We start from the raw sequence: 14,743 nt of genomic DNA on the forward strand, positions 1-14,743 counted from the left end.
CACTTACCCAGGAGGGACCACCACTTAACTAAAAAGCAAAAGTCACATTCGGTACCTGGAAGTCAAAAGTGCAGCTTCGAAATGGGAAAGGCCAAAGCACAAAGCAACCACCAGACAGTCTTTCCAAAACCCCTGAAGGGCAGCTCAGGGGCTTGCCAGGCTGCTGGGCGTGCACTGGCCGGGTGGATCAGTAGCAATTTGGGCACTAAGTAGGGGTGGGCCGGGGAGAGGGGTGCGCTATCCGAGAAACTCGCAGGAACTGAATGCTATGAGTGCCTGCTGCTTCCCGAGTCCTCGGGGGGAGGGGGGGAACCCTGGCACCAACCACTTAACGCTGGAGCCCTGGAGCCGGGCCATTCTCAGGGCGCTTTCCTCCACCCACCCCGCCCCCCCACACCTCCTCCCAGCCTCTGGACTCCGGCCTCTCCAGCATTTCCTGTCCTGCCCACTGCGGGGAGGATGGAGGCTGAGGGGCTTCCCCAGGCGAAGAGGTGCTTCTGGGAGGCCCTGGAGAAGCTCTTCCCTCGTCTTTGTTTCCTGTGCTCCCTGGTGACCTACGCATTGGTGGGAGCTGCGGTCTTCTCAGCCATCGAGGGCAGCCAGGACCTGAGGGCAGAGGACCCGGAGTTTGAGGAGTTCTTGAAGAAGCTCTGTGACATCCTGAAATGTAACAGCACAGGTAGGTGGCTCACCTGATGGGCAGGTCTTTTCTCTGTTGGTGGAAGCAGCCCCCAGAGAACAGCGTGTTTGGAGGAAGCTTGATGTGGGAGCCCTCTGCCTGCCTCCTCCCCATCCCTGGGCAAACTTAGGCAAGTGCTCTCTGAATCTCGGTTTTCCCTTCTGTAAAATGGGAGAGGAGAGTGGACGGCCTCTCAGGGTTGTTATAAAAGAATGTAGGAAAGGCACTGTGCACCCAGTAGGTGTTCGCACCCCTTTGCTTCAGCTGCAGCCCCACCCAGACTGGCATGCTCCATGGAGGACCGATTGCTGGAGATTTGATGGGATGGGGTGGCATGGATGGCTGGCCAGATCTGGAGCCAGGGATTCCTAGGCTGGTCCTCAGAACTGCCTGCCCCACCCTGATTCAGTTTACAGGGACTAGAATTCAAGGAACCATCCAAACTGGATAGGCCCCAGCCTGCCCCTGTGGTCTACTTTTTGTTTCCAAAGGCCCTTTTTTTTTTTTTTTTTTTTTGTGGTCCGACTCAGGGGAGATAAGAAGGGTCCTGAGAAGAACTTGGGTCCTGGTTCCAGGCCAGGTGCTCTCCCAGCTTGCTATGTGATCTGAGGTAGAGTAATTACCCTCTCTAGGCCTCAGTCTGCCAGGGAGAAGAAGGCCCACAGTCTCAGGCCTGCCAACCCAGGGACCCTGTGGGAAGCAGATGAGATAATAGACATGAAGCCTCTTGGAAGGCACAGGGCGCTGTATGTCTATCCTTATTGCTTTTCATTGGTATTTGTCCATTATTTCTATTCTGTTCTGTCCCCTAAAACTTGCAGAGATGTATTCAACAGAACAAGATAAAATAATAAAGAGTGAATAAAAGACAATGGAAACACAGACTTTAAAGTTCAGAGGAATAACAGGGTCCCATGGTACGACAGGTCCTCAGCCAGGCTGTTAATGACTCGTCTGACCTGCGGGAGGTCCCTTCAGTGGGGGCAGACCAGAGGCTGCTCACAGGTGGCAGACTCCCTCCTTGGTGGAGGGTCCTTCTCTCTGCCTCTGGGCCATGCAGATGACCCACGAGATGCCATCAGACACTGTCTGATCACTGGATCCAGACTGTCAACAAGTTCAGGGCTTTCCAAACCTGGCCACACACCAGAATCATCAAAGGAGCTTGTCTCAAATACACACTCCCAGGCTCTTCCCCAAACTCACTGAAGCAGGATCTCCAGGGCTGGGCTGGGAATCTTATTTTTAGAAAGTTTCCTGGGTGATCCTGATGCACAGAATGGTACGGGGCACAGAGCTGGCCCATCCCCTGATTTTCACTGGAGAAAATGCTTGGTAAGTACTGGATTCGTGTAGCCCCTGTGCCGAGTGTTTTTCATGCACTGTCTCATTTAATCCTCCCACCAACCCTATGAAGTATGAATTGTCCCCCTTTTACAGATCAGGAAACTGAGGCACTGGGAGTGAAACAACTTGCCCAAGGTTACCCATGAGAAAAAGGAGCCAGGGATTCAATCTGGGGCATTTAGATTCCTAAGCCAGAACTTTTCACCTTGTCACGCTTCCTCCTCCATGGGGAAACTGAGGCTCAGAAAGAAGCCTCATGTCCACAGCTACGGGAACTAGTCAAGGGCAGAACTGGGTCTAGACTGCAGGTGTCTGGACTCCCAGTTTAGTGCTCATTCAAATAAGGATGGATTTTCTTTCATAAAATTAAGGAATTGTGTAATATTTCACAAAAATAAGGGTTTTCTGCTGTGTGCCTGGCTGTGTGATCTCCTCTTATAACAGTGCCAGCTGGCAGGCATTTTCTGGGATCCCCAAACCCCCTGAGTGCTGGGCCAAGGGAAACATTTGGGAACCTCCTTGAGAAACCAGGGCCCCCAATCCAGCCCCCACCCAGGCTTCCTAGACATTCTCAGGCAGCTGCTGCCAGCCTGGTCCCCATGCTCAATCAGGCTTAATGGTCTCTGGGAGTGGGGATGGTTTGCAATCACGCAACTCCTCTCATTTCATGAAACGCTTTTCCTTTCAGTTCTTAAGGCCCGGGTGAAAGAGACAGAGCAGAAGTTAGTAAGCCCCTTTGCAAGGCTCAGAACGTTCAGAAAGCCCCCAGGGCACTTCCAGGACTGACCTCAGGCTGGTGGGCATCTCTCTCGGGTGCTTGTCATGCAAGTTTACGTGGGGCTCCTGATCTCCGCAGCTGCCACAGCAGGACCTAAACTGCAGAGACGTTGAGCAAAGGGCTCTGAGAACCCCCATCTCGTGTTGATGAGGGCCACAAGGCAGGGGGCGTGGTCCCGGGAGAAGACACCCCTTCACCTGGGCGGGACCTGTTTTAGAGGATGGGACCTTCTCTCTCACTCCGTCCTGTCTCTCTGGAGTTGAGGAAGGCCGGAAGCGGGACCTGGAGAAGCTGCTGCAGAAGGTGAAGCCCCAGTGGTTTAGCGGGTCTGCCGACTGGTCCTTCCTCAGCTCTCTCTTTTTCTGCTGCACGGTCATCAGCACAGTGGGTAAGTCCAAGGGCAAGGGCGGGCCTGCAAGAGAAAGCAGAGGTGGGGGGTGGGGGAAACCCTTGGTAGGGATGCTGAAATGTTTACTTCATTTAGGCAAGAAGTGGGTGTGGTGTGCCTACCCTGTGCTCACAAAGATGGCATGAGTGAGGCTGCCACTGGCCCATTTGTGCGAATCAGGAAAGCATACCCTTTCAGTTCGGGCTTCCCTGGTGGCTCAGATGGTAAAGAATCTGCCTGTAATGCTGGAGACCCAGGTTCAATCCCTGAGTCAGGACAGATCCTCTGGAGAAGGGAATGGCAACACACTCCAGTATTCTTGCCTGGAGAATCCCACGGACAGAGGAGCCTGGCGGGCTATGGTCCAGGGGGTCACAAGAGTCTGACATGACTTAGCGACTAAACAACCTTTCCTTCGGGTGGGGGCAGCCCCATGCGGAGGTCCCAGTAAGCAAGGTGCAGGCTGCACTTCAGCTTCTTCGTCTCCCTCCGGGTGAGTGCTCTTGTACAAAACATAACCTGCCATGTACCTGCCTGCCCAGGTTCTTGGACTCAGGGGCAACCAAATGTGGTCAGTGTGATGTGCTCAGGGTAACGCAAGAGCACCGTCACTCCAGCCTTGGGGTTTCAGAGTCACCGGCACACTGATGGCAGCTGACTCCAAAGGAATGGAGGAAGGTGCTTGAGGAGGGCTCTTCGTGGAGAGGGAGGAGGGCGTGCCAGAGCAGGACCAGAGCACTAGCCATGAGACAGAGGAGGAGGAGCAGGAGCTGCAGGGCTAAAGAGAGCTAACAGCTGCCTGCAGGGGCTGTGCTAAGCCAGCTGTGCTAAGGCCCACAGGGAATCAGGTCAGGGAGCCCAAGCCCAGAGGGCGGATGTCAGGGGCCAAGGTCACGCAGAGAGTGGAGCTGGTGCCCATGACAACCACGGAGACTCCAAGTCTGGTGCTCCTTCCCCAAAGGAGGCTGCTGGTTTGCAGGTCTGTGGGAGTGCCATGGGGACTCTGCCTCCCGCTGCATAGGGAGCTCCTGGGAGGGCCTGGCTGTTCCTGGGAAGCAGGGACCCCTCAGATTCTTGCGTCCAGCTGGAATGGATGATGGTGCCTGCAAGGAAGTGGCTTGCAGAGAGGAGGGAGCTGGCCTCCACCCTGCTCCCTGCACTTGCTGTATATGTGTCTCCAGCCTCGGCGCAAGGGAGAGACTTCCGTGTGAGTCCTTGTCCTGAGAATCTCCCTCCTAGAGCCCCAGAGGAGGAGAGGGTGTGGGTACAGACCTGCCCCACAGTGACCACTTGCATGTTTAAAGATGGACTTGTTGACCCTCAAAGCCACAGACTCTCCTCTCGATGGCTGTGCAAAGGGTGGGCTCAGGGAATGGCAACCCACTCCAGGACTCTTGCCTGGAGAACTCCATGGACAGAGGAGCCTGGCAGGCTATAGTCCATGAGGTTGCAACAAGCCTGACACAACAGAGCGAGTAACATTTTCACTTTTCATTTTCCTGGGTGACAGAAGACACTGGAGCTGGGCCGTGGAGATAGCCTTTACTGCCTCGCTTCTTTCCTTAATTGACACATACTGAACACCTATGACTGCAACAGCAGCCGCTGCGCTGGCTAACACATGTGGATTTACTACTGACCAGGCTCCATTCTGAGTTCTTTGCCGTGATTAGCCTGTTGAGCCCTCGCAAAAGCCCTGAGGTAGCTGCTGGTGTGCGTCCCACTCTCTGGATGGGGAAAGTGAGGCAGGTCAGGCCCACTCTGTTTGCAAGGTGACATCGCTCATGTGTGTCTGGGTTCAGGCTGTCTGGGTCTTAGCCTGAGACCCTGCTGCTTTTGTCCAGACATGACTTTCTCTGTGCCCAGCACGGGACTAAGCTAGGTGGACGCCTCCTACCCCAGTGGGGCTCAGAGTCTAACGGAGGGAGGAACAATGAACAGCTGAGCATGCAGACGAGCTCAGAGGAGACGCTTGGACTGTGAAAGTGGGTGAAACAGGATGTGGGGGTGGTCCTGATGGGTGGGGAGCAGGGAGAGGCTTGTCAGTGAAAGTGACATTGGAGCTGAAGCATCTGTGGAAATTAACCAGGCAAAGACGGCTGAGAGAGCTTTCTAGCCAGACAGCAGGGCAGAACTCTGAGGGAGAGGCCACCGAGGCTGGTGGGCTGTGAGGGACGGAGCTGGTCTTGCATTCAAGCACCGTATCCCTGGGTCAGTGTTGGAGGGCCTCCTAGCATCTGGGCCCATACATTGGCCACCTGATGCAAAGAACCAACTCACTGGAAAAGACCCTGATACTGGGAAAGATTGAGGGCAGGAGGAGAAGGGTATGACAATGGATGAGATGGTTGGATGGCTTCACTGACTCTATAGATGTGAGTTTGAGCAAACTCTGGGAGATGGTGGGGGACAGGGAAGCCTGGTGTGCTGCAGTCCACAGGGTCACAGAGTTGGACACAACTGAACAGCTGAACAACAAGAAGCTACCTTCAGTGGTGCAGCAGTAGGAAGGGCTGGGTGAGAGCAGCCAAGCCAGGATGGTAGGAACCTCCCCTGCTGGGTGTGGGGGTCACCGTAGTGGAGGCGATAGAGCAGCCCTCAGCCACAAGGCAGGAGATCCTGGCTCAGCGTTCCCACCAGGCACATTGATTAGCCCCTGCCCCTTTTGGTCAGCACAAAGGACTGGGGCTCCGTCTTCATTCAGGAGGACATCAATTTAAGAGAGTACCAGTTCGGGGTGGGAGCAGTAAACCTGGGCTCACAAGGATTGTGGCTGGGCACTCATCCTGGAAGTGGAACACAGTGGCTACTGTGGACTCTGGGGGCCAGCCACCTGGGGTCAGAGCTGTGTGACCTCCAGTGAGCAATGCAGCTGGTCTGAGCCTTGTTCCCTAATCTCCAACTCCTCCCAGACCTGCCTTCAGGGTCTGTGTAAGGATCAGTGACAAGCACCTATATAAGCCAGCTGCCATTAACAGAAAACCCAACCCAACTGGCTTAAACTGCAGGGAAAATGTGTCACCTTGCAAGTAAGAAGGCCAGTGGGGGACAGCTCTCAGGCCGCTTGCTGGGCAGCTCACTTGTGCACTGACCATCAGGTTCTCTCCATCCGGCTCCGCGGGTCATAAGATGCCCACCAAGGTCCACTCCCACTTTGGGTGTAGTCACATCTCATAGGCAGAGGAAGGGCCGGCTGTCATAATCAGCAAGGAAACTTCTTCCGAGAAGCCTCCTATCCCAAGCCAGTTTCTGGCGAAGGGGGTTGGATTACCGGGATGATTTAGACTAACTGGATCTATCACTGAATCAGATGAGGGAGCAGCGGCATTCCAGGGAAAGAGGGGGGAATGGCTGCTGGATGGACAGCCAGTGTCTACTGTAGGAGCTCGTATAAATGTGCACGTGCTTGTGTCAAAGGGCGCCCCATGTGGCTTCTTTCAGAACAGCTCTCATTCACCTGAATGCTTATTCAGGCAGGGACAGGTAAGGGGCAGAAAGTGGGGTAGTTTTTTAGTCGCTAAAGGAGTAGCAGCAACTTAATAGCTGTGGTACTGAGCACGGACAAGCGTCAGGCATGGTGTCAGCATGTTTTATATGCACAATTTTATTTAATTCTCACAGCAGCTCTACAAGGTAGGCGCTGTGACTGTCCCTTTTGGGAGTGACCTTGGACTTTGGCACGGCCGATGTCTTAAACTAAAGGATTCTCTACGGTGGGGGCTGTTCTGTGCACGCATCGTGGGATGTTTAGAAGTATCCCTGGCCTCTCCCCACTATGGAAACCCAACTTTTCCCCTGATGTCTCCATCAGTTTGTGACAGCCCAGAATGTCTCCAGACATTGCCAGATATCCCTCAGGGAGCAAAGCTGCCCCCTGTTGAGAACCACTGATGTGATGTCATGGTTATCAAATTGTGGTCCCTGGACCAGTGGGATGACTATTACCAAAGAACCTGTTAGAAATACAAATTAATTCTCAGGCGCCATCCTAGACCTACTGAGTCAGAAGCTATGGATGTGGGGCCAGTGAACTGTGTTGTAACCAGCTCTACATGTGATTTTGATGCACAAGACATTTGAGAAACACTCTCCTGGGACAACTGTTTTCAGGCCAGGCTGCACGTCAGAATCACCGGGTTATCATTTACAGGCGCCCTGCCCCCCAGCCGCCATGCCTGGACCCCACTCCAATCAAGTCAGACTTACTCGGGACAGGCCCAGGCATCAGTGTTTTTCAGAGCCCTCCAGGTGATTCTAATGGTAGTCCAGGCGACGAACCACTGATCTAATGGAAATGCATTAGCTTGGTTTATATCCCAAGAAAACAATGCTCCCACTCACGTCCAAGTCCATTAGGACATCAGGTCATCCAGTAATTACTACCGGAAGGGGATGTTGGGGCAGTTTCTGCACTGCCCGTAATCAATAATGGCCCTGCTGATAATGCTGTTTGCTGCCCTGCATCTCTGGGTCACCTGAAATGCAGCTGACTTTGATGCGGAGGAAGGGACCCTGGGCAGGTACGAGGCTGATCAGTCTCCAGTCATTTCCAAACGAATCAGCCCCCTGAGATTTGAGAGTGCATGGGCTGTTGAATCTTCAGAGACGAAGTGAGGTGAACTGATGGCATTAGAATATATGCCTGCATTATGAGAAATGATAGGATTTTTCCACTCTGCGTTCTAGCATTCAGTAACTGGGGAGGCAATCCATTGCCTTCAGAGGGGCCTGTGCTCTGAGACTTGCCTGTCTGCTGTATGGCCTGTCCTCTGGATTGTAATCATATTCCACTCAGAGGCAGCCACAATGACTTTGTTTATGATCCACTGAACCCACCTTTGCCAAGGACAGCATGTGGGTGGGGGGGTGGAGGTCTTTGGGCAAGGGGTGCACACGCTTGTTGGCTATGGGCTGGGGGCCCCAGACAAGTCACCTGACTTTCCTCTTCCTTGCCCATTGACATGCAGTAATAGGGGTGGTTGCCAGCATTAGGGATTCTGCCATGCAGGAAATTCTGACTCTAAAAGGCACTTTACTCCATAAATCTGGTAAGAAATGTGATATTCTTCTCTTTACATAGATCTCACCTTAAGATCCCATCCTGGAGGCTGGGGGGCTTCCACTGGGAGCTTTTCCTGATTTTCCTACGGGTGCACAATAGCTGGGGACTTACGCAACGTCTGGAAACGGGATGACTCCCTGCTTATGGGTCCCGCTGCTGACATCTTTTAAGGACTGCCAGCCCTGCGGGGCCTGTGACAAGCTCAGGCACAGGAATCTGCTCACACCCGGGCCTGGACCCCTCTAAGACTCCATGGGCTCTCTGAACGCCTGTCCCCATGAGGAGCTCTGGTCGCCCTCCTTTCTCCTTTTCCATGCCCTGGAGAATCTCTCTACCTGCTCCACACTCACCCTGACTCCAGAGAGCAGCTCCCTGGCATGCCTGAGGCTGCCCTGGCTTTAGCACTTCAGGGTCTTACCAGAACAGGAAACCCTGAGTCCTGGGCACATCGGGCAGTTGGTCCTCCTATCCAGGGCCTCCTCTATTCCCCAACCCCTCCCTCTCCCTGAGATCCCACTGCACCCCCACCTCCTCGGTGCTCCTAGGAGGTCATTGTCACTGAAGTATGGATGAGACGCTGTCCTGAGGTTCCTTCTGCCACCTCCTCTCCCCGATGGGAGGGCTGAGCTGCTGGAGCCCTGCAGGGAGCAGAGACCAGAAACCCTGGGCTCCCTCAGCACGGCCGGCCCCATTGAGCAACCCCAGTGTCTGATGGGAGGTTGAGCCAGGGAGAGCTCACTCTGACCCTGGTGCTGTCAGTCCTGCTGGGCGCTGAGGGAGCTGAAGTCATGGCTTTGCTTCCCTCTCAACTAGGGGCTCCTGGAGGGCGTGACCTCTGCCTGTTCCTCACTGCACCCTCAATACTCCCCACAAAAGCCTGGCACTGAGTAGATCCTCAGTAAATGTGAATACAGCTTGGATGCCTTTGTTCCGATCTAATTTGTTGTTGTTCACTCGCTTGGGCTTCCCTGGTGTCTCAGCTGGTAAAGAATCCACCTGCAATGCAGGAGACCTGGGTTTGATCCCTCGGTTGGGAAGATCCCTTAGAGAAAGGAAAGGCTACCCACTTCAGTATTCTGGCCTAGAGAATGCCATGGACCGTATAGTTCATAGGGTTGCGAAGAGTTGGACACAACTGAGCGACTTTCACTTTCACTCGCTGAGTTGTGTCTGACTCTGCGACCCCATGGACTGCAGCACACCAGGCCTCCCTGTCCTTCACTTTCTCCTGGAGTTGGTTCAAATCTGTATCCACTGAGCTGATGATGCTCTCTAACCATCTCATCCTCTGTACCCCCTTCTCCTTTTGCCCTCAATCTTTCCCCCGTCAGGGTCTTTTCCAGTGAGTCAGCTCTTCCAGTCGGGTGGCCATGGTTTCCTCTTTGATGACTTGTTACCGATCGCCACGTGCAATTGCACACTCACTGTGCTTAGTCGCTCAGTCGCGTCCGACTCTTTGCAACCCCATGGACTGTAGCCCACCAGGCTCCTCTGTCCATTGGGATTCTCCAAGCAAGAATACTGGAGTGGATTGTCATGCCCTCTCCAGGGGATCTTCCTAACCCAGGGATTGAACCCAGGTCTCCTGCACTGCAGGCAGATTCTTTACCTTCTGAGCCACCAGGGAAGCATACTCACTGGGGTGGTTATTTGATTCATATTTGCCTCCTCCGCTAGACCAGAAGCTCACTGAGGTTGGATCCCATATCTGTTTTGCTCACCGCTATGCCCCAGTGCATGTAGCGAGTGCTTATGTGCCTAGACAATATGAACGTGGAGTTCGCTGCTCCTGCCATCACATGGTACCTTGCAGAAGCAGCAGGGTGGCGTGGGGTGCCCTGGGAGGGATGCACACAGAGGAAACCCTCTGAGGGCCTCCCCCGGGACCCCAGTGAAGATGGGCAGCCTGACCACCTGCGTGTGCCTGGAGGGCAGACGCTGAGGCCAGAGTTTGCACAGGAAGTGGTGGCCCTGGAGGAGGTTGTGGTTTAGCCACCTTGTCAATTGCCTTCCAATTAATTTACATAATTGGGCTGGGGCTTTCTGTATTAACATCCTTTAGGACATCAAAAATTAAACACAGGCATTAAATACAGAAGCTTCTCCCTCTTTGTGGGAGGCACTGAGCTTGCCCACTCCAGAAGATTCGGCAACTCACGGTGTGGGATTTGACATCCCTCTGCTCCTGGGCCTCTGTCCACAAGAGAGGAGGCTGGGGTGATGGAAGAAGGCAGCTCGTGAAGAGAAGGAAGACTGCAACCTCGCCCTCTCTTTGCTTGGCTCACCTGTCCTTGACGGTTGGCATGTCCAGCCCCCTTGTTGCTCCTGACCCAGTGGAGGGAGCTGGCTTGGGAGCCAGATGGGATTTCCAGGCATCCATCCTAGAGTGGCATTTATTGAGTACCTACTGTAGGCTAGGTTTCAATGCTTTGACTTCCAGCTTCACAGTTTCTCACACGTATGCTCTTGGCTAAGTCGCTTCACTTCTCTGAGCCTCAGTTTCCCCCTCTGTGATGGTGATCACCATAGCTACCAATGAAGGCTGGTTAATACCTGGCCCCCAGTAAGTGCTCAAAAAGCCAGCTATTATTATTAGATTGAGGACATCGACCGCCTGGGAATGACACACCCACTGCGTGTGAGGCACTGGTCTCTTGTAATCCCTCCAGCTGGTCAGTATGCAAAGCAGGGGTGGTCCTCCCCACTTTAGAGGTAAGAGAGCTGAAAATGTGAGCAGTCACATCACTTTCTAGTAAATGGTAGAGCTGGAACCGGAAATGAGGCTGGCAGGACTCTAGACGCTGGGGTCCTCAACTCTTCACTGTTTTTCATGAACAGTCGTCTGACCCACTCAGCCATAGCTGGCTCTGAGGGCAGCAGTGGTATGTCATTCACTGTCCCTCTTTCTGCCATCCCAAGAACCGTGTGCACTGCTTACACGCCACTGGCACGCAATTGCCTCTTATATAGAAACAAACCTCATATAGAGGCCCAGACATCCCAGAAAGGATGGGCGTGACTTCTTAGGAACCTTCGTGGAGGATGACGGAGGTGATGGATTTGCTTGCAAAGCCACCACACCCTGTCACCTGAGCTCATCGCATTTCTCCAGGTGCGCCGGCCCTGTCCTCTTTCAGACGCTCAGAGATGGCCAAAGGCAGGGCAGTCAGCTAACTCCCACACGCGGGCTTGTCTCCTGCCAAGGACATGAGTCTTCCCTTACCCTAAAGATAAGCTGGGTTTCACCTCCTACTGCCTCAACCAAAGCAGACGTAACATCAGACAAGCTGATGAATGTTTTAAGATGAATAGTTCAAAAATATGTGGTGCAAAATGTCATGCCAGGGAAAGGAAATGGCAGAAGGTCTCTTTTTTTTTTTTTTTTTTGCGGGAGATGGGGAGGAGCGGCCGACCATCGGGGGTCCTCTTCTTTTTCAGGTTACAGCCACGTCTACCCCGTCACCAGGCTCGGCAAGTGCCTGTGCATGCTCTACGCTCTCTTCGGCATCCCGCTGATGTTCCTGGTCCTCACGGACACGGGCGACATCCTGGCCACCATCTTATCCACGTCCTACAGTCAATTCCGAAGATTTCCCTTCCTCCCTCCTCCCCTTCCCAAGTGGTGCTCCGGACGCTCCAGCAAAAGACGACCCGACTCCCGTCCCGCAGACGAAGCCGTCCCGCACGTGGTCATCCACGATCCGGAGCTCCTGGCCCCCAAACCTGTCCCCGCAGCCCCAAGCAGCAACATGGAGCTGTTCGAGAGACTTCTGGCACGGGATAAAGACAACGCCCTCCAGGTGCCCCCTCAGGCCATGGAGAGGAGCACGTCATGTCCCGAGCTGGGGTCCGGGCGGCTCTCGAGCTCCATCATCAGCAACCTGGATGAGGTGGGGCAGCAGGTGGAGAGGCTGGACGTCCCCCTCCTCGTCATCGCCCTCGTGGTCTTCGCCTACATTTCCTGCGCGGCTGCCGTCCTTCCCATCTGGGAGAAGCAGCTGAACTTCGAAAACGCCTTCTACTTCTGCTTCGTCACGCTGACCACCATTGGCTTCGGGGACATTATGCTGGAACACCCTCACTTCTTCTTGTTCTTCTCCATTTATATCATCGTTGGGATGGAGATTGTGTGCATTGCTTTCAAGCTGGTGCAGAACAGGCTGCTTTACCTCTATAAAACCCTCATACTCTTCTTTGCAAATGGGAGGTTTTCCAGTTCTGTCCAAAAGTGAAAGAAGGCTCCATTGACCTGGGTTTTCCCATCTTGTTGAAGAGGGAAGGCTCTGTTGACCCTCAGGAGACGCCGCCGGCCAAGCTGGTTGTCTCGTCCTGTGTTTGGGGGTGCTCTAGTTAGAACTGGTGTCGCCTGAGGTCTTGGAGTCACATTCCGACATGACATCTGATTACAGTCTTGAGGCCCTGCAGAAAAGTGGCCAATGTCGGAATCAGGACATTAGAAAAAAACTCACCATCCTCTGAAGTCCAATTAATTGCCATCTCCATTTTTCAAAAGCTTCCCCTGATGTGGATCAAACCACCTCACAGATGTCACTGGGTTTCTTGCAACAGGAGGAAAAAAGTTACCTTTGATTTTGTTATTTGTACTTTCAGCTAAATTAAAGCCTTCCTGAGCCACTCCCCGTTTACCCTTGGTGAAGCAGAGCGAGCATTCTTTTCTTGAATGACTGCATGAGTCGGATCAGCCCAATCCCCACCCTTGTAACTTACACTGATGGCACTAAGAGAAATTGTCACCTGTGTTCACAGGGGCCTGGCAGATTTCCTGATTGCCAGATTCAGTGTAGGGCTCTCACCAAGTGGCACAGGATCGCATCTCCTGAGTGAGCTGGCATGTGAACATGTTGATGTTTACGGATGGGTACGTAAAAGGGCTGGTGCTTATCTGGTGGATGTGAGCTGTTCGTGAATGACTGGCACGTGAATGGGGGCGGCTGTGCGGCATGTGGCCTGGTACTCCAGCTCCCTTTGCCGGAGGACTTTCTCTGGCCACCAAAGCACAGGCATATATGCAGGGCAGGCTAGAAGTGCCAAGGGGTTAACACTCCTGGATACATCCCTGAACTGATGCCCTGGGGGAGTGGGTGGACATATGGCCCCAGCTTCTTGCCCCTCCCATGGGGTAACTTTGGAGCACACTCAACACTGTCTCCCCGAGTTCCCCAGCACAATCGAGTCTCCTTCATTTCTCTGTCTCATGTCTCCACTCCTCTTGAGATCACCCCAACCCACTTGACCACAAAGCCTTGCCTCAGAGTCACTCCTGGGGGCCCCAGCCCGGGAGGCGAAGTACCAAATCCGTATAGAAAACCGGTTGGCTCGTGCATGGAATAACATGAGCCACACTGCTTCCCTAGTCACTTATTGGAAGTGTCTTATTGGAGAGAAGCAAAGTTTCCTGAATGCTTCGAGAGAATCTTGGAAAAATGAACTTGTGTCCTGTGAATTGGCCAAATTTCGTAACCAGTGAGTTTTGCTCCAGGGTATAGAACAAAATCCCTGAGTCAGGAAGATCCCCTGGAAGAGGAAATGGCTACCCACTCCAGTATTCTTGCTTAGGAAATCCCGTGGACGGAGGAACCTGGGGGGGTACAGTCCATGGGGTCGCAAAGAGTCGGACACGACTGAGCGCCTGAGTGCACAGATAGAACAAAAGTCACAAGAACCAATGAAAACTGCCAGTGGGCTCCAGTTTGAAGGGAAAGGAAGTCAGCTCCCAGTGGGGGGTGCAGGCCTTCCTTTCTGGATCTTTCCTTTTCTACCCTACTTTTGTTATTAATGCAGGTTAACAGCGTGCAAGTTTTTGTGCCAGACACAGCGTGACAAGGTTTGTGTTTGTTGCTTAGTCATGTCCTCGATTCTTTGCGATCCCATGGACTGTAGCCCACGACGGTCCTCCATCCGTGGGATTCTCCAGGGAAGAATCCTGGAGTAGGTTGCCATTCCCTTCTCCAGGGGATCTTTCCTGAGTCAGGGATCGAACCTGGGTCTCCTGTATTGCAGGTGGATTCCTTACCGTCTGAGCCACCAGGGAAGCCCAGAGGAAGGTTTACTGTAAGGCCATGCAAGTAGATGGGTGCCTTAAAAAGCCCTGAGCTCCCTAAAGGATTTCAGCAAAAAACTTTTAGAAACCAGATGAGAGAGAGGGGTTGCGGGGTCTGTGATCAGTTCGTGAGCAATACTCTGGGTGATGGTGTCACATGGTGACATGGGGATGGTGACAGGGTGGTGTCACAGGGGTTAACATTATCAGTCCCCAGGATTCAGGAGGCCTGGGACTAGGTGCTCAGGGTTATCAAGTAGTTAACACCTTCCATTTATTGGAGAGGTGGAGGGTTTTTTTTTTTTACATTCGCCAAACAATTCAGGAAATGTGCATCAAATACTATTATCTGGGTACTTCAGAGGAGCTAAAGCAGAAGATATGGGGGAAGGTCTGTCCCCGGAAGGTCCCATCCGGTCCTCGGTTAC

At 53.4% G+C, this 14,743-nt stretch overlaps 1 protein-coding gene across 1 annotated transcript; it reads left to right on the top strand.

Annotated features, from left to right (window-relative positions):
- Window positions 1-459: 459 nt before the first annotated feature.
- On the top strand, window positions 460-12,486 carry KCNK18 (potassium two pore domain channel subfamily K member 18). The gene is made up of 3 exons (XM_052661232.1): window positions 460-679; window positions 3,064-3,192; window positions 11,693-12,486. Exons 1-3 carry the CDS (start codon window positions 460-462, stop codon window positions 12,484-12,486), a joined length of 1,143 nt encoding a protein of 380 aa, XP_052517192.1.
- The last annotated feature ends 2,257 nt before the right edge of the window (window positions 12,487-14,743 follow it).

This window comes from Budorcas taxicolor, chromosome 23, assembly GCF_023091745.1.
Source record: "Budorcas taxicolor isolate Tak-1 chromosome 23, Takin1.1, whole genome shotgun sequence".
Taxonomy (NCBI): domain Eukaryota; kingdom Metazoa; phylum Chordata; class Mammalia; order Artiodactyla; family Bovidae; genus Budorcas; species Budorcas taxicolor.

Excerpts from the sequence above, each read along its gene's own strand:
- KCNK18 (XM_052661232.1), top strand. The coding sequence starts at position 460 with ATGGAGGCTGAGGGGCTTCCCCAGGCGAAGAGGTGCTTCTGGGAGGCC. Across the intron at positions 680-3,063 it reads CCTGAAATGTAACAGCACAG|TTGAGGAAGGCCGGAAGCGG; the intron begins GTAGGTGGCTCA and ends GTCTCTCTGGAG. Across the intron at positions 3,193-11,692 it reads CACGGTCATCAGCACAGTGG|GTTACAGCCACGTCTACCCC; the intron begins GTAAGTCCAAGG and ends CTTCTTTTTCAG.